This window comes from Megascapheus bottae, chromosome 19 (genome assembly GCF_031878675.1).
Source record: "Megascapheus bottae isolate mThoBot1 chromosome 19, mThoBot2.hap1, whole genome shotgun sequence".
In the NCBI taxonomy this organism is placed as follows: Eukaryota; Metazoa; Chordata; class Mammalia; order Rodentia; family Geomyidae; genus Megascapheus; species Megascapheus bottae.
In genome coordinates, this window is record NC_143527.1 from 18177870 (window position 1) to 18205377 (window position 27508).

The 27508-nt window shown below is 47.4% G+C and overlaps 1 protein-coding gene across 3 annotated transcripts in view; it reads right to left on the reverse strand.

Moving 5' to 3' along the window:
• Positions 1-27508, reverse strand: part of Ctif (cap binding complex dependent translation initiation factor) — a 215305-nt gene that overhangs the window by 103666 nt on the left and 84131 nt on the right. For all 3 annotated transcript variants that reach the window (XM_090353132.1, XM_090353131.1, XM_090353130.1), the window contains exon 7: positions 12708-12784. In XM_090353132.1, the coding sequence (XP_090209258.1) occupies positions 12708-12784 (77 nt within the window). The remainder of the gene's footprint in view (positions 1-12707; positions 12785-27508) is intronic.

The following is a 27508-nucleotide window of genomic DNA, read 5'->3' on the forward strand; positions in this document are numbered from 1 at the left end:
GTTTATCATTTAGATTAGGTTGCTAAAAAATACCTTAATTTCCTTCCATCTTGGTGTCTGTCTTCCTCTCTAGGCATTTTTCCTCTCTTGGATCTTACTCTGGCAGAAGCTAGCTGTACTCATGAGCATGTCATGGATATAACTAGGAAGAGACCGGCTAGCAACTAACTCCTAATGAGGAGCTAAGACAGCCAACAGCCTGGTGAGTGGGCTAGGAAGCACATCTCCAAGCTGAAGCCTTCTCCAGCCCAGCTGAGCCTCCAAGGACTATAATCTGCCTGTCTGACAGTTTGATGACAGACTCAAGAGAATCCCAGAGGCTGAGAACCTGGGCTAGTGGTAGAGTGCCTGCCTAACATGCATGAAGCCCTGGGTTCGATTCCTCAGTACCACGTACATAGAAAAGGCCAGAAGTGGTACTATAGCTCAAATGGTAGAGTGCTAGCCTTGAGAAATCCCAAGGATAGTGCTTAGACCCTGGGTTCAAGCCCCAGAATGGCAAAAAAAAAAAAAAAGAAAAAAAAAAAAAACAACCCAGAGCCAGAATCATCAAGTTAAGCTGCTCCTAGATTCCTAACCCTGGAAACTGTGTGGGACAGTAACTGTTTCTTAGGTTAAACTCTTAGGGTAATTTGTTATGAACCAACTCAAACATCCAGGCCATGCTCTGTTTCCAGGAAATTCCCATTGGCAATGTTGACTGGGGGAACTCTAAAGCAGACACACACACACACACACACACACACACACACATACACATACACACACACACACACACACACACACACACATCTTCCTGTAAACACAGACATGTGTATTATACAAACACAAGCACAGGCACTGAGACCTTACATCTGTGGAGCCCTTGCCATTGCAAGCAGCTTTCTGAACCACATCTAATTTAAATAGCCTAGTATGTGGCACTAGGAGATGTACAAGGTACCCGGGTCTATAGACAAGGCATCCACCTCACAGGTATGAAGCAGTGCCTCCACATCCACTAAAGAGCTTCAGATCAGGTATGGACAACTCAGCACACTCACCTGCCTACACAGCTGGCTGCCGCACAGATCCTTCAGGGGTTCATGCTGTGTGGTTTTCAGGCAATGGAGCCCAGGCAAAATGGATGTTTGCCTCAAGTGGAATGCTTTGAGTGTTTAGGAGCTAAAAATCTTGCCTTAAAAAATATGGCCCTCAGGCCTACTTACCTCCCGCTCGTGGGAGCCTCTCATGGTGCTAGACACAGATTGTCCTCTACTCTGGGTGAAATGTGGTAATCTGCCTGGGTTACCATCTCACAAGGATGTAGGAGTGGGAAGTTAGGGGTACTGGGAGGTAGGTGGAGGGGAGCAAGGGGGGTCACTTCTATGTCATCATAAGAGGGTGGGCCAGGAATTGGGGATGCCTGCTTTCCTTGCTTGCTAGATCAAAGAGCACCACTCAAGCAGAGCAGAGGGAAAGGGGCCAGAGACCAGCCTGCTGTCCCAGAAGTGTAGCACGCTGGGATAGGGGTAGGCTTTGGGAGGGGGCTGGCCTGAGGGGATTTGTCTACAGGGGCCCCATGACCACTTCCCCACTGCTCTCCTGTCTGATCACCTCCTGCTCACCAGGATCTCTGCCCTCTGTCTGCGCTTCAGGGTCCCTAGGTGGAGCCATCTGTTCCCCAATACCCAGAACCAGTCAGGAATTTGCCTTTGTTCTGACATCCGGGCCAAAAGCATACACAGCCTGGCTCATTATTTTTTTCTTCCTCACCATCCCTGTATCCCCTTCCATCTCCCCTTCTTTCTCTCTCCCTTTCTCTCCTTCATTTCTCCCTTTTTGCCTCTGTCTCTCTCCTTCTCCCCTCCCCTCTGCCTTCTCCTCCCTCTCCCTGCCCTCCTCAGTACTAGAGCTTGAACTCAGGGCCTGGCAGTGGGCAGACAGACACTCTATCACTGGAGCTACACCCTGCCATGTATTTTTTTTTTCCTAAAAGCATTTCTCATCTTTGTTTGGAGTCCACAAACATGTCCTTTTCTGAGTTCAATGTTAACTCAACAAATGGAAGGTTGAAATTGGATCCTTTGTCCCTGAATCTACCCCCTGAACCTGAAAGCCAGTCTGAAGTCAACCTCAGGGCACTAGTATTCCTGGGCTCCGGTGGGGGAGGCATTTTTTGTTTCGGGTAACTGTGTCACCTGGAGACAGAGGTGACTCAGGACGTAAATGATGAATGTCCTGTATGCCTTCAGGCATATCCTGCCCATCCCTGGATCCCCCAGCTACAGCACCTGGTGCTGGTGAGCTAGGTAACTCTCTCGACCATGCCAGACCTGACCCACCCCAGTAACTAAGTGAGGGCAGGTCAGAAAGAGGATGAAAGGAGGACAGTTATGCTGTTGAAGGGCGAAAGGTGAGAGCAGAGAGTTAGCCAGAGCTAGTCATATGAGCCAGGTCCTAAGCTCAGGGGCCAGCCAGCATGGGGCCAGGAGCCAGCTGGTCTTATTCAAAGAACTGAGAGAAGACAAGAATTTAGCAAGGATGGGGAGGACCAGCAGCTTGTATCTGTCTGTAGGGAGCCTACGGGTCAGTGATGGGTGCTAGCAGGGGCTGGTGAGGCCTCCTTGGAAGCTGATACACGGTTTACCAGTCTCTTCACACCCTTTTGATACTGACATATATGGAGGGTCTGTGTGCTGGTGGCTAGGACTCTGAATTGTTGGCGAGCTTGGGCATCTGTCTACAAGATGGCTCTGTCACTGGTTTGGGCCCATTTACTTCTCATGTGTATATGTCTGTCTGTTCAGGTCCACTTAGAAAGAATGGGCAGCTCCCTCTTGCCCACATTTTGAGGGCCCCCCATTTCCCTGAAGGTGTACAGAACAGGAGAGCATTAAGAACTGCCATCAGAGGTGCCATGTGACCCAAGGGACACCCATTTCCTCCTCCCACCCCGTTCCCCTAACTCCTCCCGCCGGTGCTCCACACAGCATCACCTCTGGAAGCCAAAGCCCTGTTTTCCTGGGTTATTTATTTCTGTTTTCTGGTGTCTTGCCTAATTGAGCTCCTGCACCACTTCTGGAAGCCAGCACCTCCCAAAATACTACCAATCATAACAGTGGTCACCTTGGCTTCCCCCAAAACACATACATTGGAATAAATGGCTAAAATTAAGTTACTGAGAAGACTCAAAAATAACTCTCGGAGCTCAGGGTAAATGCTGACCCAGGCAGGAAGGCTCCTCTCCTTGATATTTTTAAAAATCTTGATCCCAGTCACTACCAGGGAGCTTTGGGGAGTGGAGAGAACCCTTATGTTCTGGCCTTGTGATACTGAGGCTGAGGGGAGCTGACTCCCCGCTCCCCTCTCCCCCCCCCCCCCCCCGGAAAGCAGCCTATTCCCCCAGAACTCACAGTACCCTCCCTCTGGCCTCTCTCAGGGTGGGGCTCCTAAAACCTGGCACTTTCCAGTCTATTGCAAGTGCTTTCTAAATATGTCCCTCCTGAATGACCCCGGCAGGGAAGGGGTCTTCAGACAGGAAGGTCCTTGTCCAAGGGTAGGGAAGACAAAGAACATGTGCAAGCGGGTCTGGCAGGTTTGGCGGGTCTAGTCTATAGTCTCCCTAGTCATTCATTTGAGCCTCTGAACAATGCAGTTGTCCTTCTTTAAAGAGTGGTTCCCAGCCCACAGACAGAACCACGCTTTCTTGGACACCCCACTCATCACGTGGTTCGAGGCTGTTAAGGAGTCTGGGAGGAGGGCGACGAGGAAGCGAAGGTAAATTTCTGGGCAGAGGGCTGCTTAGGAACACAGGCTCTGAAGCCACTTGCTGGAGTTGTTTCATTTCTCTATACAAGTTATTGCCTCACCTGAGAAACGACAATAAAAATCCCACATCCTTTCTTGCCACGGTGGAAGGATTATATGAACTCTTCTTTGTTTATGGCTCTAAGCAGTGCTCTGGACACAGTGATCCCCTGGGGGTGCTTGTGGAATTGCTGAGTGGCTTCCAGTCTGGTCAGAGGGTGGGCCAGGGTTACTGTGGACCCTTCTGCTGGGATGCCCAGCTACCACCTTAGGAGTAAAAAGTTATCCTGTGATAGATCCTGGGAGCATGGGAGAACCTAGATTGGCTGAGAGCCAAGGTGCAGACAAGGATCAGAAATGGGGAGAAAAGGTATACAGCAGCAGGTATACCTTGCCTTTTGGAATGTTCTAGCACTTTGTAGAAGTTTCTAGAGAAGCCACATGGGCTGGTGCACGATAAGAGCCTAGGCCATCTTTCCATAAAGAGGTCCCCAAGCCCTTGTGAGTTTGAAGGAGTGGTCCCGAGCTTAGAAGCATGCATAGGAGAGCGGGGCAAGAGGGGATCTTGGGAAGGGGCATAGCTCATGGGACAGTCACTGCCAGCATCAGAGAGGACCTTCGTGGGAGCCTGTTCTGCCCAGAATTGCTAGATAAGGGTATATGGACTAGCATGGTTTGTTCAAAGCCAGGGGGTCTTCTCGGTATGCAGGGGGGCCGTTTCAATCAAATATGGTCTTGGATTTGTGGCTGAAAGAAATGAGCTGCTCTTCTTTCCAAGAGAGCTTGCCTGGGGGCGGGCGTGAGGGAGGAGGAGACGATCCTAAAAATAATCCCTATCTGACTCATTTTGCTCCGAATCTGACAGGGCTGCCTGCCAGGTGGGGGTCTGCCTGGCCCATTTTCTTATCTATCTTTAGCAAGGACTTAATGAGGGCAATTTCCTTGCTGGGATAGAAAGAAAAACCATAGGCAATGTGAACACAGATCTGTCTGAAGACAGGGTGGCAATGACAGTGACTGTGGGCCTGAGCTGTCTGTGAGGGGCTTCAGCGACAGTGTCACGTCACGATGGCACAGATGAGGCAGTAAAAAAAAGCAAGACAGTGACCAGTGCAGGAAGTGTCCTCCCATGTCCTGCCCAACCCCCCCCAGTGCCCAGTGTCAACACAACCAAGATGTATCACTCTGGCCTAAATCCCATTGTATTTTATCCACAGCATCTCTCCACATCGTTGTAAAGAACAGGTACAGCCAATTCTTGGTATTCACTCTAGTTACATTGATACTGTCACCGTCAACACCAAATTAGCCAGCAGTGAATTATTATTGTACTTTAGGTCCAATTGGCCTCTAGTTGAGTTTTCGCCAACTGATCAACACATAACTTTGTTTTCTGTGTATCTCTGCTTAGCGATCCCTTGTTTATGCCGCACATGTGTTCACACAGACCTCACGGTCAACTTATGCCTGAATGAAGCTCAGGTAATGTGTGCATCTTCTCCATTAGGCCCATCACAGTCTTCCTGGGCTTAAGGTCATTAGACTGCACTTCAGTATCATGCTAAGGGCCACTGTAGATGGCAGGCTCACCAAGAAAAGGCATACAAATGTGAAAACCATGGCACTAAGTGGGCCATGCTAAGGATGCTTATTTACAGTTCCAGAGGGACTGTGTCACTTCCTCTGAACTCAGCTGGGATCTGGCATGCTGAACACCTCAAGTTACTCACTGCTCTCTGTATGTTGATGGATGACCACAGAAACATCAGTTACTGGTTTTTAACCTTGCAAATAAGTTTTAGCAAGTAGGTGAACTTTCAATGTGGAATCCATGAGTAAGGTAGATCAAACATACTATTCTACATGGGCTAACCAAACAAGTAATGTGAATGAGCTGATTAGTTCATTGCTGGTCAGTTCCTGGAGGGCAAGACCTAGGGGATGTGTTCACCTTTGCAGAGTGAAAGATGCTATGATTGATGGAAGATGCTGGGGTGCCACGGGGGACAGCAAGTTCCAGAGAGCAGCTATGACCTATAGAAAGAGATCCAGGAAGCCCTAGAAATCCCCTAGAGCCCTCACCCATGAACCTGGATGTGAAATGAAGTGAGTGGTTACTCTTGTAACCAGTGATGTCTGTCAGTGCCTGTATTAGGGTTGTCAGAGCAGTGTCAAGGAGTAAGACTTTAAGATATTAATGACAACTCTGAAATTATCTTGTTATAGTTAGAGTGAAAAGATGGAGGGAAGTTTGAGACCACAAGTGATGATGTGATGATGTAATATTAGGGACGGATAAAAGACAGCAGATGGGCAAAACTCCATTTGCCTTCTGTGAAAGAACAAGCACTGGCTCAGAAAAGGCCACATGTACCTAGTTGGCACATCTGTTGGATTGGAGGGCTTGAGGGCAGTGTTCTGAGTGCACACCTCACATGAGAGATGGGGCAATATAGGTCACGATAAACACTTTGTGTATGTGTGACCATTCCTGAAGAATCCTGGAGAACAGACATAATGGTAAATTTTAGGTGTCATCTTGATTGGACTAAAGGATGCCCAGTTAGTTAGAAAAACATAATTTCTGGGTGAGTCCATGAAAATGAATGAGTAGATTCAGTAAAGATCCTTCCTTACCAACGTGGATGAATCACACAATCTGAAGAGAGCAAAAAGGCAGAACAGTGTGTTGGCTCATCCTCTTTTTGAGTTGCTAGTTCTCAGTCTTAGGACTCAGACTGAATTATACCACTGTCTTCCTGCGGTGGTTCTTGTAGCATATGGTAAACTGGGGTATCTTGGCCTCCATAATTTCAGGAGCTACTTCCTATTGTTCATTCTTTCCCTCCCTTTTCAATCCCTTTCTCTTCTTTTCTCTCTCTCTCTCTCTCTTTCTCTCTCTCTCTCTCTCTCTCTCTCTCTCTCTCTCTCTCTCTCTCTCTCTCTCTCTCTCTCCCCCCTCCTCTCTCTCCCCCTCTCTCTCTCTCCTTTCCCCTCCCTCCCCCTCTGGTGCTGGTATACTGGAGCTTAAACTCAGAACCTGGATAATGTCCTTGAGTTTTTTTGGCTCAAAACAAGCACACTATCACTTGAGCCACCGCTCTACTTCTGGTGTTTTGGTGGTTAAGTAGATATAAGAGTCTCGTGGACTTTCCTGCCCCAGATGGCTTTGAATCACAATCCTCAGATTTCAACCTCCTGAATAGCAAGGATTACAGACATGAGCCAGGCCTCTTCTCTTCCTTAACTGTAGGTTTGTATATACAGTTCATAAATACAATTTCTCCCAAACAGATTCCCAGTCAGATTGTTTAGATGAAAAAAGGGTGATCATTAATTCCTAACACAAGGTCACAAACAAACAAATCATAGCCAGATTGAATCTGGAAGCTTTTGTGAACAGGTTACTGGCAATACATTCAGGGAACCTTGCAAGCATCGAGTGCAGGGGCACGTCCAGAGGTTTGCCCCATCATTACATCCTGGGACTTCCCACGCTTACTGAAAAAGGAAAACTTAAAATGGAGCTATATAAAGTGTATATGTCATGCAATTTAACCCTTTCAGCATAGAACTCAATGGCTTTTAGCATCATTGTGAGATTACATACCCATCATTCTAATTCCAAGTGTCCTATTAGTGTTAATATGTTTGTGAAATCAAATCTGATGGCTGAGGCTAAGTATGTGTTGGCAGAGGAAGAGACAGGTGGATAGATTCTTCACTGGCTCTACAATTAGAGAGTACAAAGCCACGGTCGTGGTCAATGATGGAACACAGACCATGCCACCCTGCTGTATCTAGCACGGAGTCTGACTCTACCCCAAGGAGATGGCTCTCCTATCTTCCACCCAGTGTGCATAAGACACTAACTGGGTATTTCGTTCTTCTTCCTTTCCATCGGCTTTGCAAGTGGAGTAAATTAACTATTCTGAGGCTTCACTTAATGAAGCAAATTAATTTGGAGAAGGGCTCTCCCGTTCCCTGGCCACATGGTGGGGCATTGTATGCTGGACCACTAATGCTTCCATTAGCTGCCCTATTCTAAGAGCTAAGAGGCTGAGCTTTAGAGCCAGTGGGGTCTTCTGAGACTCCTAACAGCCTAGGAGGAGATCACTGGAGCCAGAAGGCTCCAGCTTCTGCTCCTATTCAGCACAGTGAGGAGCCTGAGCCTTCATCTTCCTTGGCTTCCAGGGAGTCATATGGGCATCTCCCAAGGATGGTGGATCCCTGACTCTGAACTTGCCTATCGTGTTCCTCTCATCCCTCATCCTCCCATCTCCTTTCTACAGCTTCTGTGTGGTGGTGATTCAATCACCACCTCCTCCAGGGAATATTCCAGACCACCTCCCATATAACACACAGAGATTCTACTCCATTCTGGTTAATTCTACCCTAAACAGGTATGTCACTCTGCGAGCTCCACCTCAGGCTCTTGAGACCAGAGGTCTGAGTCTTCCACTCTGGTGTCCTCATCAATCCTAGCTGGGGAGTTCACTGGTGCTTTACTGTGGGCTCCAGGGCACACTGCCCACACCCCATTCAGAAACAAGCACTCACTCCCTTGGCAAACCCTGGATGAAGAGAGCTGCTCAGCCTGAAGCCACACCCCCTCGCCAGGGCTAAGGGACGTGGGAGCAGGGATATAGGCTTGCTGTCACTCCAACTTGGATCAACTCTCAAAAGAACTCTCAACTGTACGAGTCCCTTTAGGGCCAGAACGTCCCATTAAGACTTCATGGTAGCTTAACTGCTGTCCTGCCACCGCCCCTCTCCTTCCTTCTGTATCGACTGATCCCAACGACACCCTAAAAAGATCATCTCTAGCAGGAATGTGTTTCTGAGAGAACAAAGGCTGTACACTCAGCATTTATTCATCACCTCAGTTTACCTATCTCTTAACATAGAGCCAGGGGTGGAAATCATGGGAGGAATTGAGGAACTAAGCCTGCCTGAGCCCCTCAGAGGTTCACTAAGGTAAACAGAGGCTATGGAGCAGGATTCAGGCCTGCAGTGAATTTGCTCCTCTGCGGGCATGCCAGAGGCATGGAGCTTTGGGGGAGGTAGGTAAACCTCAGCAGGGTTACCTTTCAAGCAGCAGGTCTTCAGCTGAGGAGGGACAGACTGCCAAAGTCATGCTATATTTTGAGGGGATGAATGGAACGCTCATTTATTACATTCATATCATAATGTATGATTTTCATCATCTTGTATTAGCTTCCAAAAATAAAAGTAGTCTGAGAACATTCATAATGAGAAAGACCTTTTGATTGTCCATGAGCTTCTCCCCACCTCCCCCCACAAAAAAATGAGGACAAAACACCCCCAACTCAACTATGACCATGGACCGAGATGATGAGAAAGACAGGGGAGTCTGCAGATGGCTGCTATGGAGGACCTCTCCTGGGCTGCCAGCTTGTGCTAAGGTAAGGTCATGGCTACGGAGTAGCTTTCAAAATGGATCCTGCAGAGGGAACAACTGGTTTCACTGACCTTGCCTTGAAGCAGTGCTCAGCAAGGCTTCTTGGGTTCCGAAGCAAACCTACCATCCCAGTGAGGTCTTGAGTTAAAAAGTCCAGCTAGCCCTGCCTATTCCATACCCCTTTGAATACTTTCTGGGTCCCCTGGACCCCTGTGACAGACAGAGTACAAGACCACTCCTAGATGCTTTGAGTTAGTGGACCCATTTCTCTCCTTCCCCACGTCTCTCAAGTCTTGTGCTCTCTACTCAGTTTTCTTGTTGGCCACTGGCACTTTACCACTTGAGCTATGCCTCTAGTCTGCGATCTTGCTGGTTAATTTCAGATGGCATGTCATGGATCTTTCTGCCTGGGCTGTTTTTGAACCATGAACCTCCAGGAACCAACTTCCTGAGATTACAGGCATGAGATACCAGTGCCCAGCTTAGCAGACTAATTTTATAGAAGAAGAAATAAGGACTTTCAAAAGATGAAATAATTTGCCAAGACCCCAGAGTTGATGAGCAGAGAAGGATTCATATTCAGCTTATAATTAGAGAATGTAAGCTGGCACTGCTAAATGACCTAGCTCCCTAACAGCCTCTGATGACTGAACTGACAGGAGAAAATTGTGAAAGGGCCCATCAGAAACTCCTGCAGAGTCAGTTTGGTCTGGGACATGATGCCAACTTCTTTGAGGGGGAGAATGCTAGGCCCACCTTGAGAATGCCTGCTTGGCTACGAACAAACAGTTCCAGGTACAACTACATTCCCATACTACGTGGAGATGGCAGCTACTGGGCCTCAACTCCAGCCTCTGCAAGAACATAGAAAGCCATAAATCCCTTCAGGCATGCTCAGAAAGGCCACAGGGACATAGGGGTGGGGGTGGGAATAGAGGATGGGGGAGGGGATGCATCCAAGGTGTTCCTAAGCCACCAAGCCTGGTTCTGCTCACCTGGTGTGCCCAGGAGATGAGTGCCCTTGGCAGTATGGTTTAAGCCTAAAATCTTAGGAAGGTTAGCACATCTGCACAGATGTGTGAATTATGAAGGTCATGTCTAAAGGTCTGGCACTTAGCAAGGCCTCTACCAAGAGTCATCCCCAGAGAGGGTGAGAGTTGGCCTGCAACTCTCCTGCAACCCAAGAAAGGCTCAGGTGGATTCTGCTTTTGGACACTGAAGTCATTAAACTATATTCTTGCCTGTTTTGCTCCGAAAGTCCCTATTACCTGGCCATTCCACAGAGGCTCCAAGGGGACCCTGAGTGATGGATTGAGCTGTGTTTTGAGATGGGAATGAGGAATGGGTTTTCCACCCAGCACACACACTGATTCATTCGTCATCTGCTACCTCTGACCCCAATGGTTGCATTCTGGCTATCTTCCTCGAATCTGGGTCTCTATGGATGCAGACACAGCTGCGCCCATCACTCCACGTGAATCTTCCACGAGTTTCACGGTGTGGATGCTCTTTCCTCTTTTTCCTGGCCACAGTCCTCCAGCCCTCCTCAGAGGACATACTTTCCATCCCTTTAATCATCTTTATTGCCTTGCTTTGGACAGCAGCCCGGCCCACATCCTCTGCGAGGTGTGCCGACCTACCCCGGGCAGCAGCTACCATGAGCAAGCGAGGCGCAGGGGAAGTTGGACTTCCTCATCCATGTATGGCGTGCGGGTTCCTCTTTCTACATTCCTGGGTCATGCTGCTAGTTTCCAGAGGCCTGTCCCTGTCCTGGTGACTCCTACAGAGTCCAGAAAGAAAGATGTGGGGCTAATCTGGCTACCATTCCCTGGACAGCAAAGCCTTCTAAATGGAGATTCTCTATGAGTGGATAGACACAAAAGCTCTGCTTTCCCTGAAATTTTCTCTGCTCCTTGTGAATCCCACCATTCTTTAGGGGTGTTCTCTATTTTTTCCCTTCTATTAGGAACCTAGGAATTAGGAATTGAAGCCATGTAAGGTTATACACACAATGTAATTATCTGTACCCTGGTCTGGCAGGAACAGGCTTGGTCTAACTCTCAGCTCATGTTTCTCTTTTCATGCCTGGTGGTTCTGACTGCTAAGCCAGGGATGCCTGCCTCCCAGCTGCTTGGATATTTACTATCTTCTGTGAATGTTTTCAGATATTCCTGGATGGCAAGCATTCTGGTACCTATCATTCGCCCAATGAGAGTTGTGACCATACCCCTTACTCCTGCATGGGAAGGGAGGGAGGAGTTGAGATGGGGTCAAGGACACCTTGCCATCTCCAGGAGATCTCTAGCAGCATGAGGGCAGCACTCCTAGCTACCCCAGCGAGAGATGTCAGTGAGATGTTTCTTGTCTCTTAGAGAACACCCTCTGTTCATTAAAGGTAAAACCATAAGCCTTCACCTTTTCTTCTAAGAATAAACTCCCTGCAGGGGAATACCTCATTTTAATTTGTCAAGCATAAGCCTTTTTGTTCTTTCTTTCTTTGTTTTGGATTTCCATCCAGAAGTAAGTTATGCACATTCAAGTAAAAAGAAAAGAAAAAAAAAAGCCCTCCAATTCCCCCTTCGCACAAATGGCTGCACACAACAAATGCTGTTCTACACCTGGATTTTTCTGTTTTCTTAGCTTAAACTGGGTCTTGAAGACCTTTCCACATAAAAAAGCCTTGTAGGAAATAGATGCATACATTTCCTGGAGGTCATCTCAATAGCTTGTTCCTATCCAGGGCCCACTTATCGCTCCTTTCCTGTCCTTGGTGTGTCCCTCAGGGCTCTGAGCCCCAAGACAGAGCCTGGCTCACGGCTCCAAGCGCTGGGAACAGCCACACATGCCATTGCCCATGAGTGTGTTGTTTGTCACAGCACAGCTGGCTTGCACATTCAATCACTGGGGAGAAGGAAAGACTTGTGAGCTCAGGGAGCCTCCTGGAGGCCATGTTGTTAAACATGCCCATAAGGCCTATTCTTTGAGGAGCCTGTTGCTGCAGAAAGAGTGTTTCTCCTAACCTGTGAGGCCTGGGCACTGCCCATTCCCAGCAAGAGGAAGTGGGGAGGGATGGTGAGCTCTCCACTGGACTCTTTTTTTTTTTTTGCCAGTCCTGGGCTTGAGCTCAGGGCCTGAGCACTGTCCTTGGACTTTCTCAAGACTAGAGCTCTACCACTTGAGCCTCAGCACCACTTCCAGGGTTTTTCTATGTATGTGGTACCGAGGAATCGAACCCGGGTCTTCATGCATGGTAGGCAAGCACTCTACCACTAGGCCAAACTCCCGGCCCCTCCACTGGACTCTTGAAGGGATCTAATTCGTGGGTCAAATGGAGGAGTACAGTGGTGGTGGCTGTATGGAAATCCTGGACTGGCAAGACATCTCAACACTTTGCCAATCTTTTCACATGAGGCTGAGCCTACAAGCACAGATCAGGACTGACCTGCCACAAGGGCCAACAGGAAAAGAAATGCCAGCATTTACTGGTCTCTCCTACCTTCGATCATTTCTCCTCCTCCGGAACAGCTTCTTGGTATGTGCAATCTCCACTTCATGGGGCATCGGGTGGTAGCCCTGTGATGTGGGGAAAGAGGGGACATGAATAAGTTCTGCGAGGGCAGATAGGGTGTAGAGCCACTATGACCATGACACATTCAGGACAGGAGGACAGGAGAGCCTAGGCACTGATTGTCAAATCCAGACAGGAAAATAGGAAACACTATCCTCAATGAATTTCCTATCAGATGAGAGTGCTGGAATCCTAGACTCAGAGGACAGGGGGAATCAAATTCATCACATTACACCTTCTAATACAGGTGAGGCTGTTGAGGTACAAAGAACTGGATGAGCTGTTCCAAGTCTTACAGGGAGAGGACAGTAGGCCCTATGGAACTCCAATCCACAGAACTACATGCATTCCTTCATGAGGAGTTGTAGTACAGGGACAGGGACCCCCTTCCACCTCCAGTTTCCTAACAAAATGAGAGTGCCATGACCTTCTCTTCTGGGATTGAAAGGACCAGGAGATGGACTCCTGATACTAGGCCAGGCTCTCCTGCCAAGTTTTACCCAACAGCCTCTTCTTATATTATCTAGGATGTATTTAGGGAAAACATGCAAATTGCTAAATGCTTTTTTAAATTTCAAAGGAGGGAGTGGGGAAATTCTAAGGATGGTCTTTTGCATACTGTCCTCATGGTAACTACTTCTACGTCCACATCAAGGTTGAGAAGAGACCTACTCATAATGCAGGACCTCAAGTTACTGAGAATTCTGTTCTTCCCATGATCCCATCTCTACCCCCAGCAGGAAAATGGCTGTGATGGGGACCTGGCCTAGAGCAAAACCATTCTACTGAGGAGCCTGGGGTAGAATAGGGGCACCTAGGCCTGGTACCAAGGGGTCCTGGGGAACAGGTAACCTGGCTTGAGCCTGGAGTCACAAGTATAGCTCTGGACACAGAGGCCCACAGTGTGTGTGACTCGCACATACAGAGCCATCCACAGGGTTAGAGAGAAACTCCAGAGCTCACTCTGCTAGAGAAGGTCAGTGAGCGTCTATTTGGTTCCAACCCAGTTTCACAGGCAGAAAGACTGAGGTCCAGAGAGATCATTTAGTGCATGAGTAATGGCAGTGCTGTGGGCTGTAGCCCTGTGGACTAGGGGCCATGAAAGGACCTCACTGGTCTGTCTTCACTGGGCTCAGTCGCCAATCAGTGGGCAACATGGTGATCCTGGCTGTGCTGAGCTAGTTTGGGACCCTTCCTCAGAGAGATAACAGGGGGAGGATCACAGGTCAGGACACAGGGGCCTTGGAATTATGGCCACTTGGCACAGACATCTAATGAGTTCAGGGAGGGAAAGACACATTGAAAACTACATTTTAATGAGCATCCTTCCTTCCCACCTCCTGTCTTTCTTGCTTCTAATAATCTAACCAAAAAGGCATGAATGAATTCCGGGTTCCAGGCAGCCACAATGGGTCTCTGGGGCCTTTAGGATGTGCTTTGTTTAATGGTTTTCTCAAAGGATATTATTTGTTTTCTTTAATACAAAACGCAAACAAGGAAAACCACCAAGTCTTCCTCTCTCATTTCCCCTGTCCCACCCTGACCAGGCTCTCAGCTGGCCCCTTTCCCTCCCTTCCTCCCTCCCTCTTTCCCTCTCTTCCTCCCTCTTCCCTCCTCCCTCCCTTCCAGTGTGCCCAGGTCACTTCAGGAACATATGGGGTGTGCCTCGGGTAGACAATGGACAGGAAGCTAAGGCTCCCTCCTGAGCTGGCAGCAGAATGGGATCTCAGCTCTTAGGCTGCACAGAAGGAGCTGCCCACAGAACTTGGCATAACATGAGCCAGGAGATGCCAGGCTCCTCAGTCTGGCCTCACAGTCCTGGGCTCCGACCTACATCCTGGCTTCTCCCCATACTGGCAGCAGCAGTGCAGAGCTGCCCTCTGGACTTGACCTCTACAGAGATCTTAACCTGTCCCCAGAACTACAGAGTAAATCATGTAGCCATAGGGAAAAGTGTCCCCTGGCCCTGACATGCAATCTCCAGGACACAGTTACCCTGATCCATGACCAGTGAGATGGGGTAGTATGTCAGATAGGGGCACTTATGTCAGGAATGACAAGAAGAAGTCTAGAAAATAGGAGTCTCAGTTGCTGTTCCTGGTGGCCTGACTAGGACAGATGGTATGCTGGCTTCAGACCAGAGAGAGGTACCTGCTTTTCAGACAGGTGCTATCTCTCTGGCAGAGCATAGGAAATCCACCAGGCTGTCAGAGCATCCCTGAGAATATCCAGTGGCCTTGACTTGGCTTTGCTCAAAACAACTCCCTGCTCTGAAAGAGCCCCATGTGGACATCAGTCTAGAGGCAAGTTCTTCCCCAGAACAAGAATCAGCCTTGGCTTCTCCAAGGGGCACCCTGTCTAACCCTTGACCACTGCAGGAAGGGATGGAGGGATGAGAATCCTCCTACATGGACTGGCGAGCATACATGAGACACACATACATGTACACAGTACATATGCATGTATGTGTACATGCATGCTTGCTCTCTCCCTCCCATACCCGAGGTCAGTGCCCTAAGGAACAACACATTATTGCTCTGCTTGTAAAACGTGTTATATAAAATCAGTCCATTCTGGGGCGGGCAAAGGCTGAAATCACACACCCTGATACAGTGGTTATTCCAAGGAATTAAAGGCAGGCCCCAGCAGAGCTCTGGTCCCAGAATGTAAGCCTCAGACAGTGAATAATCCTGGCTGGGGTTACAAGGCCCTTGATCTAAGATGACAGCTCTCCCTCCCCTTCTACATGCATCTGCCTGCCTATCCTAATAGCATCCCCTTTCCCCTAATCTGTCGATCCTATGATGGTGTGTATGCATACAGAGGCTTAAACTCAGAGTCTGGGTATCACCCTTTCATTTATCTGTCTATCCTATGAGAGAGAGAGAGAGAGAGAGAGAGAGAGAGAGAGAGAGAGAGAGAGAGAGAGAGAGAGAGAGAGAGAGAGAGAGAGAGAGAGGGAGGGAGAGGCGGGGGGAGAGTGCTGGGGCTTGAACTCAGTGCCTGGGGTTTTCTGCTCAAGGCTGGTGTTCAATCACTTGATCAGGGTTCTCAGGGTTCTCTGGCATTTCGGTAGCCAACTAGAGATAAACAGGCTCGCAGACATTCCTGCCCATGCTGGTTTTAATCCACAATACTCAGATCTCAGCCACTTGAGCAGTCAGAATTATAATAAAATTATGAGCCACATGTGCCTAGCTTCTGGAATAGGCTTAGTCACTATGAATATGGTGCTAAAAAATAGAAGCCAGTGCTTACTCTCGTGCAGCATACATTTTAGACGATGGAGAACGCTAAACAAGCACGTGGCATGTGTAGTAAGTGATTTGCTATGGAACAACACTAGGCAGGCCGGGGGTTGAAAAAGGTAGGGGAGGGTGGTCAGGAGGACCTCTTATTATGGGAATAGTGAACATCCATCCATTTACTCATCTCTCCCTCCACGGCTTTTTTTCACTTAACAGTAATTGAAGGCCTATTACATACAAGTGCATTGGATGGAAAAGACCGCAATGAAAAAGACTGCAGTGGCTCAAGGACCACAAATAAGGAATCTGTTGTGTGCCATGGGTCATAACACAGAGAAGGACTCAGGAGTCCTGCTTGGAGAGGCTCCAGGAAGACTTTGCCAAGGTGTTGATTAGGGGCAGGAGAGAGGGGAAGGCTGGACTCCAAGGGCCAGCAGTGGCACTCCTAACCAAAGTATATGGCGTGAGGCCCTTTGTATAGCCCTCCTTGCCTCATGCAGTGGATAGAACTGTATCTCCCTACTGCAAAAGGTTTCTTAGAGTCCTTTCCTGGGTGTTCTGCATGTGACATTTGGGAAGAGGGTCTTTGCAAATATAAACAAGTCAAGATGAGGTCATGTAAGATTAGATTGGTGCCTAAGTCCAACAACTGGTATCATTGTAAGAAAAAAAAAAATGGATCCTAAGATCCAGCAAATAAAGAGGGAGGAGAATAGGGAAGATGTAGGCAGAGTTTGCAGTGATGCAGCTAAAAGCAAGAACTACCAGAGCCACCAGAGGTAAGGACATCTGGATAGTCCCAGCTCCTGGGACTGTGAGGCAACACTTCTTTGGAGCTTTTGGTTCAGAGAAGTTATTTTTCTTTCTCACATAGCAGCCCTTTAAGAAGGAAGAATGTGCTAGACATCAGTGGATGGCACCTTTTAATCCTAGCTACTCAGAAGACTGAGATCTGAGGATCTCAGTTCAAAGTTAGCAGAGGCAGAAAGTCAGAGACTCTTATCTCCAAGTACCCACTTAAAAGCCAGAAGTGGAGCTGTGGTTTAAATGATAAGAGCTCCAGCTTTGAGCAAGAAAGAAACAAAACAAAAAATGAAGGGACAGCACCCCAGGTCCTGAGTTCAAGCCCCAGTATAGCAGCACCAAGACAAGACCAAACAAAACCAAAACAAAAAAGGAAGAAAACATTACACACAGAGAAAAGTCTTCCTCTTGCTGTTAAGCTCATTCTGACTTCAGTCTGGATCTGCAGCACTAAACGTGTTTCTTTCCTAGTGTGGGCTGGAGAAGACTGAGCAACCCAGGCCAGCCCAAGGGGGTGGCAGAGGTCTTAAGCAGGGAGGTACTCTCTCCAGGCTCCTGACCAAGTAAGCTCCACTCTGTAAACATGGACATATCTGTCTGTCCCATCGCACCCAGAGAGCAACTCTTCCCTCTGGCTTTTGGGAACTGTGTTCATGAGATTTCATATTGACTCTCTCAGGCTCTAGTACCAAGAATGACTATTAAAGGAATGGAAACTAATGGCTTTTTCCTCTCCTGAACACTCCCTATCCTGATATGGAGGGCATTATAGATTGTCTGGCACCAGAGGAGTGCCAGTGTCTGCCATGTCTTCTGGCAAACCAGGTAGTATGAGCATCATGTTGCCAGGATAGATCCACCTGACTAAGTCCAGAGCCTGCTAGCTCAGGGCTGGCCTCCTACCACCTCCAGCCCAGCTTGAGGAGATGTCCTAAGGAGTAAACACCATGAAAGGGCCATGAAAATCACAGCTAAGCTCTTCTGACAAGAAGCTGGGCTTAATAGCAGAGGCTTCCTCCCGCTGGGGGTCATGTTTTCTCATAGCTTCTAAGAAGTTATCCTATCCAGGTCTTCTACATGGGCAGGATGTGTGGGTCACGTCCAAGCATTAAACAGGTAATGTTTCTAAAATTCCTGGAATCTCTAGGCTGCAGGGCTATTCAGAGAAGCTGACCTGTTTCAGAAAGAAGGGCAGGGGAGTGGGCAGGCTCACCCATGTTTAAATGGGTGGTTTTCTAATTTTTTCTTTTAATTTATTTATTTTTAATCAGCAGAGACGCTTTAAGAAAACAATGTCTTAGTTGGAGTCCTGATAGAAAAACATAGATAAATGCTGACAGGGAAGAGACCCAGAGGCTGCTCAAAGCCTTTCACAGGACTCTTGCTACAACCTCTCCCTCACAATGAACTTAACCTTGACCCACCACAGATATGAGGGCTCTCTGGTAAACAAAATGATTATTCTACAAGATGGACTTGATTTAGGGATCCTGGACAGGTTTCTGTGGAGCCAGGGACCCCAACGGTCCTCTTGGATCCTATATAATAACCTTACTCGTACGCAAGGAGCGACCCACCCAGCGGAAAAGTGTCAGCCACTGCCCCCGCTACCTGCTGGCCTTGACAGACACTTTCAACTTCTATTTATGGAAATGTAGCAGAAGGCAATCTGGGCTGGGGCCAGAACCTGGGGCCTTCATTGGGGTTTGCACTGGTGTGATGAAGGTCAATTGGGGACATCCATTCCTCCACTCTACCCATGTGCCTGCCTCCTCACCTCAACATACAAATTCCTGTTCCAGGATATCCTTGGCCTAAAGCATCTTCTCATCTCTATTCATTCTCATCCAGCTTTTGCCTTCAGCATGCCCAGTTTTGCAAAGCGAATCCAAATTCACATGAAAATTAATCCATTTGATTGCACAGCATGTTGGGTGAGCTTGTTATCCCTCCACCCCATAGCTTAGTCTGTCCAGATATTGTTTATCTTTATTTCCACAGCCAAGCTATAAACTTTTAGGAGCTCAGGAGGCATGATTCCTTCCCATATAGACTCTGGGGTCTGACATAGGTCCTTTGATACTGTGGGCCTCCAAATGCCTTGAGATGAAAAGTTAAGATGACTGGAGAACCTTGATGGGCCAGAGTCATACATCTACATTCTACCTACCATAGCTGGGAAAAGCCTCAGGTCACGCAGGGACCTGACCAATGATGTGTGGTCTATAACTAGACAATAGCTCAGCTGCAAGGAAGTCACATGCTTGATGGCCTTATCAGCTCTCAAGACAAGATAACTGTAGTCTGGATCCCTTCCTCCACCAATCTTCAGTCAGACTAGGTCTCTGAGGGTTCACTGGTGACATGTTGGCAATGGCATCATGGATGACCAGAGTCCATCATTCAACTTCAGGCATGTTTCTTTTGTCAAGCAAGTCCTAGAAGTAAGTCAGCAGACAAGTCTGGCCAGGCTCCAATGCTGCTGACTCCTGCTCTAAGCCTCAGTTTCCTCTGCTTAAAATAATAGCCACTTTTCATTGTGGGAATTAGGGGAGGTGCTAGAAACTGAAGAGGATGATATACAGGAATGTACTTGGCCAGTTCTGGAACACAGATTTGCTGTGCCCAAATTGGGACATGCTCAAGGCCAGCCTAGCAAGAAGGACCCAAGGGTACCTGACATCCACAGAGCTGAGGCCAGATGGACTGAGGGGATGCCAGTGTCCACAAGGACAGAGAACTATGTCTAGGGGATTCCCACAAGCAACAGAGACCAGGAGTGCCAACCTGGCAGTCCAAGGAATACATGAATACAGGATCCAAGAGAGTAGGCCAACCTTACCTCTCAATGGTTCTTCATGGGTTACAATCCTTGATTGAAGAACCCAGGGGCTGTTCTGTTCCCTGTCCTACGTATGTGTTCTTTATTGGTGTGAAAGGGCTAATGTGGATCATAACAAAGTTTGGGGGGTGCCATGGACACCTAGGGGTACTATCTTTCCTATCAGAGCCTTTAGCTCTACCTCTAGTCACATTTTAGGTGTCAGAGATGTTCAGTGCATTTATGGACCATGAAATTGTTAATTGGGAAAGAAGAGAAGACAGTTTGGACACCTGGATAAATTCTGCCTGCTCAGCAATTTTCAATATCTATCTCCTGGACCACCACAGGGTGGCAAGAAGATCAAGAAAAGAGAAGGTAAGATGAGGCTGGGGCATCCTTGTGCCAGGTCACATGTGGAGAAGCCGGCCCAACAATGAAGGGAAGCTAGACGGCAGGCTCTTTCCTTCCCCTCCAGGCCTGCCCCATAAATGCACTCCCTCTACTGAGTGAGCAATTCCATTTTCCTGGAAGATGTTCAAAAAGCCACCTTGCCATAGAAGGAGTGGACTGATGTCTGCTGGAGAACGAACTATCTCAGTGAGGAAGTGATAATCAAATGACTCAATTCTTGAGACAGACACTGGATTCAGATTTTCATGTATATTCAACTAATTGAAACCTCTTGAAGTCCTGATGATCCATTCTCTATAGGCCAGGAAAAGGAAGATGAGATAAATTAAACAGCCCATCTAAAGAAATGAAGCAAGGAAAGGAACTGAGGTGTCAACTCAAAGTTCTCTAAATACTTAAACGTATCTGCACATGGCTGAGGATCCAAAACAGTATAATACTCCTTAAAATGCAAGGTACAAGATCGGCAATATTACAGCAAGTTTCTACCTGGAAGCTAAGGCAGGGGATCCATTTCTCTGGCAATAGAGCCCCAGGTTTCTGACTTGGCAGAATACTGTCACCCAACAAAGATGTCGATAGAGTTAGAAAATGAACGAACACAGAATGAAGACATTTTTAAACAGGCTATGAGCCTCATTTATAGTACTCACAAAGTACTGCCACTACTATACATCCCATTAATTCTGCCTCTTCTCTATTATTATTACTACTGTATTATTATTATTTTATTTTTGGTGCTGGTATCAAGGCTTGAACTCAGAGCTTAGGTGCTAACTCTTAGTCTTTTGCTCAAAGCTGACACTCTACCACTTGAACTATACTTCTACTTCCAGCTTTTGGTGGTTCACTGGAGATAAGAGTCTCACAGTCTTTCTCGCTCACACTCAGATCTCAGCCTTTTGAGTAGCTGGTACTATAGGCACTAGTACCTAGCCAATCTCTCTCCTTCTATATCAGACACTGATTGCTGTTAATATGAGCGAACTGCTGAGCTAACTGTTAATATGGTCAGTACCAAAGGAAAAGAATACACCTGCTAGACAAGAATGTCATCCAAAATTAAAAAGCATAACATTTATAGGAATTTATAGCCGGGTGTGGTGTCTCACACCTGTAATCCTTAGGATTACTCAGGAAGCTGAGATCTGAAGATCACAGTTCAAAGCTGGTCTGGGCACTAAAGTCTGTGAGACTCAACTCCAATTAACCACTAGAAAACCAGAAGTGGCACTGTGGCTCAAGGAGTAGGGCAGTAGCTTTGAGCTAAAGAACTCAGGGACAGGGCCCAGGCCCATAGTTTAAGTCCCACAATCGGAAAAAAAAATTAGAATTGGTAAGTTGCCAATTAAGAAAATATAAGATACCAGAAAGTTCCTACAAAGCTGTTTATAGAAACATTTCCACATTGAACTATGGTTTTTTTTTTCAAAGAATTTTTTTCTTTTTCTTTTTCTTTTTGGCAGTCCTTGGGCTTGAAATCAGGGTCTGAGCACTGTCCTTGGACACTTTTTGCTCAAGGCTGGCACTCTGCCACTTGAGCCACAGCACCACTTCCAGCCTTTTCTGTGTATGTGGTACCGAGGAATCAAACCCCGGGCTTCATGCATGCTAGGTGAGCGCTCTACCACTAGGTCACACTCCCGGCCCTGAACTATGTTTTAACTGTAGCAGGAAATTCAAATTTCTTTGGTCGATTGAACAATTACTTTCAATGTGTTAATATATCTGTGAATCTAGATATTTCAAGAACACAATTTGCACTTTTCTGTCTAACCACAGCGGACTCAATCATTTCAGAAATTCAGTGACTTATTTCTTTTCCAGAAAGACATAGGTGACCTTCTGTGACATGGGTGAGGGCTTTGAAGGGTTTCCTGCCACATTAAAGGGCCTTTATGGGTGGCCTGCACCAGGGAGCCATTGGTTGGGGCCAGCAGGCTCAGTCGACAGAGTCAGCTCTAATGACCTACTTGATGTCTATTTCCTTCCATGTCACAGGAACAGACAGTGATTTGACCTACTTTTAGGGACACCATGGTGGTTCAAGAAGAATTGCGGAAAATCCAAGAGTCTGGAGTCAAGATACTGAAGCTCAGCGTCCAGGCACTTCCTGGCCTCTACTTCCGTTGCTCTACCTGGAAGCATAGTTCCCTGCCTTCGTCCTCTCTAGAAGCTTTGCTTTTGCAGCCACTTCTCATTGGAAACCATATTTCTTAGACAGGAATGGAGCCCATCCCTGCCCAAGCTGTCCAACCTCTTGGAATCTATCAGACTTTGATGCAATTCTCCAAACCTTCAGCCCCAGAACAGACGATAGCCGTGGTATGGTATACTGGTATACCATATGGTATGGTATGGGATCACCTAGAGAAAATTCTTAGGAACAGGGGGTGGCAGCTTGTAGCACCTACCACCAGAACCCATCACTCCAAGGTCTGAGAGGATCCCCATTATGGTCCAATCAGGACTTATGCTGGGTAAGGTCCTCAGACAGAACCAAACCTACCACACCTGCTCTGGAGCTTTAGGGGGAGGCTCACTTCAGGGTTGTCCTCTTCTTCCCTGTCAGTTACAGTTTCCTGCATCCCCACACTGTCTTCACTACTGCTTGCAGGGAAGGGCCCTACAAACTCAATCCCTCAGGGGAGGACAAATGGATCACATTTATATTTTCATCAGTAAAATCCACAAGGTGGTAGCTTTCAAGTCAGCTGCTCCTTGGCATCTCGGGAGAAATTCACACACTTTCTATTGTGCAGGTCTCACTATGGAGAATCCTAATGTACGAAGGCTCTGATACCACCCAGGTAGCAGAGATTTTAAGAGTGTCCCAGGAAAGTGTAAAAAGTGGCCAAGTTGAGAACCACTGCCTCGGAGCCTGAAGAAACAGAGGGACAGCAGTGTTTGGATCCACGCAAGCTGAGCAGTTGGGTTTCGTCTCCTGGGGGCTCGGGAATAGGGGGAGAAGGCATGCCCAGACCCCCTGAAACCATGTCACACTGCCAGTGTTGGCAATGGGCAGATTTCATTATGCTCTGGAATGATCTAAGACCCCATTTTTAAATTTCCTTTGATAACAACTATGGTCCCGTACTATCCATATATACTCTATTAACATGGTTAATCAACAAAAATCCATATGAGGACCTAAAATTCAGTCTGTCAGTAAATCCTTAAAGTAAAAAAAGGCATGATCCTGCTTGACAAAAGACTGTAATCTACAAGTAAGACAATGTTAGACACAGATGAAATAAATGCTAGGTTTAGCCAAATTTGCTGTATTAACGCAGACAGTGTTTCCCATACTATTCTGCAAATTACAGTCACCCTGTGAGGTCTAACAAAAATCCCGAAAGCCTGGGTTATACCACATGACAATAAAATCAGAAAGTCTGACAGGGTAGTGATGGTGGTGGCAGACTGGTAGCAGTCTCATCTAGAACCTTCTTTCACATGACTCCAATGTGCAGCAGAAAGGAGAACCACTGGGGCCAGGCGCATAGCCTAATGGCAGAGTGTTCACCTAGCATGCCTGAAGCCCTGAGTTCGATTCCTTACATGTATAGAAAACACCAGAAGTGGCCCTGTGGCAGAGCACTAGCTTTGAACAAAAAGTGGCTAAGGACAATGCCCAGGCCCTGAGTTCAAGCCCAGGACTGGCAAAGAAAAAAAAGAAAGAAAGAAAGAAAGAAAGAAAGAAAGAAAGAAAGAAAGAAAGAAAGAGAGGAGAACCACTGTCCTGGGGTCTTTTTGTTGAGTGTGTGGTCCATGGACACTGGCCCCATTCCATTACCTGGGAGCTGGCTAGAGATGCAGAAGCCTGGACCTCACCTCAGTTCCCCCGAATTGGAGACTCCATGCCAGTCACATCTGCTTACTAGTTGTATGCTCACAAAAGTATGGAAAATGCTGAGGCAGAAGACTACATTCTGAGAGAGCTGAGATTCTAGAGTATTCCCTCAAAACAGTCAGGAAAGACTTACTAGAAAAGAGGGGCGGGGGGGGGGGAAGACAACATAGACTCTGAGGGATGAAAGAACTAGGGACCAAGAGAAGATGGGGAGAGGGTTTATGGCAGCATGGAAACATGAGGGAAACATGTATGGTGAACCTGAAATAGAAATGAAACACTTCTCATGGTTTTATTTTTACAAAAACAGATAATTAAATCACATTTAGTCAATTAATAAGCTCAGGTGGTTTTTTTTTTCATTCTTTCTCTTTTTCTTGAAGGATAAAATAAGAGGAAGGCAGGGTTATCCTGAAACTGTTTGGGCAGTCATTAAATAGTTGTAGATGGCAAGCATGATTGGAAGAAAAAGTGTAAACTGGCTCAGGGACTAGTGGAGGGCTACAAGATGCTCTCCAGTGAGGGGAGACAGAGAGAGTACTGAGGGACATACTGGGACGGTTCTTTTAGGACAGACTAGCAAGAGAAGCAAGAATGGTGCAAAGGTGCTTGGGACGGTTCTTTGAGGAGGGAGAGAAGCAGGGGACACAGGAAAACTGACAGGGGCCATGTCTCAGGCTGAGAAATGGGTACCCATTATGCAGATGGAAGCCTGAGCATAGGAAGGCACCTTCGGGAGGTACCTCTGGTACCTCCAGCCTGTATAACTGACTGGGGTGGGGGGGCACTAGACAACCAAGAGTGGTTAAAATAAACCGCTGCTAATGACCCCCGGATGGCATCCATGGGAAAATACAAAGGCATGAAGCAAGCATGTCCCCAAAGGGAAGGAGAGAGGAAAGGCGAAACCATACATGAGCTCTGAGATTGTCTTTGGCTCCAGCAAGGCTCTGAACACTCAGAGCAGCCCTGGAGCACAGATCCTTTGTTTCCAGACTTCTGGAAGTCAACTTCATTCCCAGTTGAGTTGGAAATGCCCGGAGAATTTTTCCCAGATTGCAGTAGACTGGAACAATACCAGCAGAATGGATGTTACCACAATTGTTTCCACTGAAGCTATTTTGAGGGAATTGAGGAAGATTGTCTATTCCTAGACATTTCCTTCGCTCGATTCCTTTAATAAAAATACTGAGGAAAGAGGCCAGTGTTGCCGCCGGTATGCCTGGCCTGCTCACACGCACGTGCACAGCGCTGCATGATTCGCAGCTCCCAGAGAGCCCAGGAGGCTGAGTGGGACACATGTTTACTGATGCTTTGAAGGTTTCTACATTCTTACAGAAGAGAGAGGAACTAATGATTCCATCTCAAGTCTGGAGTGTGGTTCACTTTAAGACAACAGAGATCTCAGCACTGGTGTGTTAAAAGTTTGGAGAATAAAGCAGATCCCTTTATTCTTTTATGACATGCAACCCTTAGAGAATGAGAAGAATCCTCAACACCTACAACACTGGAGGTGTGGCTCAAGTGGTAAAGTGCCAAAAATGGAGCAGAGAAGTCAAATGAGAGCATGAGGTCCTGTTGTGTGTAAACCTCCTCCTCCTCTTCCCCCCCCTCTCACACACACACACACACACACACACACACACACACACACACACACACACACACACACACACGAGGACGTGCATGCATGCGCCCAGTTTCATTACTGACTTCATCGGTTACAGAAGGAGAATCAAGGTACAGGCCTGCCATTCATCATGCACACCAGATTCTAACGTGGGATACAGCTGGAGGGGACCAGCACCTTGCTTCAGAATCCATTCTTCTCAATGTGGCAGATGCCCTGTAGTTGTGTGGGATTTTTCCCTCAACCCTGACACTTGAACTCAGAGCCTGGGCATTGTCTTGGAGCTTTCTCACTCTACCATTTGGGCCACAGCACCACTTCTGGCTGTGTATGTGGTACCAAGGAATTGAACTCAGGACTTCATGCATGTTATGGCCCTGCCCTGTCATTTTATACCAGGCTAAATGACATATGGAATGAACTTGAGAGGCCTAACTTTCCCGTGTTTGAAAGCTTTTGAAGTACTCTCCCTTGGGCGGGTACTGGGGCTTGAATTTAAGGCCTGGGTAGTATCTCTTAGGGTTTTTTTGGTCAAGGCTGGTGCTCTATCACTTGAGCCACAGCTCCTGGCTTTTGCTGGTTAATTGAAGATAAGAGTCATATGGACTTTCCTGTCCTGACTGGCTTTGAACCAAGATCCTCAGCTCTCAGCCTCCTGAATAGCTAGGATTATAGGTGTGAGCAACTGGTGTCAGAGGGTTATCTTCTTTTGTTTGTTTGTTTTGTTTTTGTTTTTTGCCAGTCTTGGGCTTAAGCTCAGGGCCTGAGCACTGTCCTTGGATTTTTCTCAAGGCTAGAACTCTACCACTTGAGCCTCAGCACCATGTCTGGCTTTTTCTAAGTATGTGGTACCAAGGAATTGAACCCGGGTCTTTGTGCATGCTAGGCAAGCACTCTACCACTAGGCCAAACTCCCGGCCCCGAGGGTTATCTTCTTAAAGTCTCATGGTCTGGGAAGCTTTCCCTGGCTCTCTCTTTCCTGGGCTCGTCTTGTCTGATGCTCTCTTATCAAGCAATCAAGCTTGCCTCTTCCAGGGTAAGGCCAGCTGACCCATGATGCCACTGTCCTTTGGGTGTCCTCACAGGACCTCACAAAGAGGGCTGATACATTTCCTTGACCACGCCACGTACTGGCTTGCTGGAACAATGTTACTCTTTATGCCGCCAGGAAGCGCCACAGAAAGGAATATCTTCTCTTTTCTTGCCAAGCAAATGTTTCTGCTTTGACCCAGAGTGTATACTTTGAAGCTAAATAGTAATCCAGAGGGCACTGTGCAGCCCCCCACAGAGGCCACAGAACGACAATGGACTCTTCCCAACATTGCTTGGTATGATTGGAAAATGCTTCTATGGAATCTTGGGGCTTACTCTGTGTGTGTGTGTGTGTGTGTGTGTGTGTGTGTGTGTGTGTGTGTGTGTGTGTGTGTGTGTGAGAGAGAGAGAGAGAGAGAGAGAGAGAGAGAGAAAGAGAGAGACAGACAGAGAGACAGAGAGACAGAGAGACAGAGAGAGACAGAGAGAGAGACAGAGAGAGACAGAGAGAGACAGAGAGAGAGAGACAGAGAGAGACAGAGAGAGGGGGGGGGAGAGAGAGAGAGAATGATAGGATAGGTAGAACAAGGACAACTGCCCCTCATGTGGACAGCCCCTGACTAGCCATTTACGGGTGGCCTAGTGAGATTTATGAGCTTCTGTCTCGGGCTGTCTGCTCCTTTCTTATGGGCATCTTTTCTGATTCTTTAAAGCAAAACACGGACTGTTGGCTTGCATTTCAAATATGACTTTTCCATAAAAATGATCATCTGTTTCTGGGAAGGTGGCTGGCTGGAATAGGGGAGTGAGAGGATCTACTAGGGTCATTGTAAATCCCCTTGGCAGTGAACCCTTCTGGACTGTGGGTGTCTCTCTCAGTAGGTGGTGACCTCTGACCTCAGCAGCCACAGGAAATCGGCTCTAGAC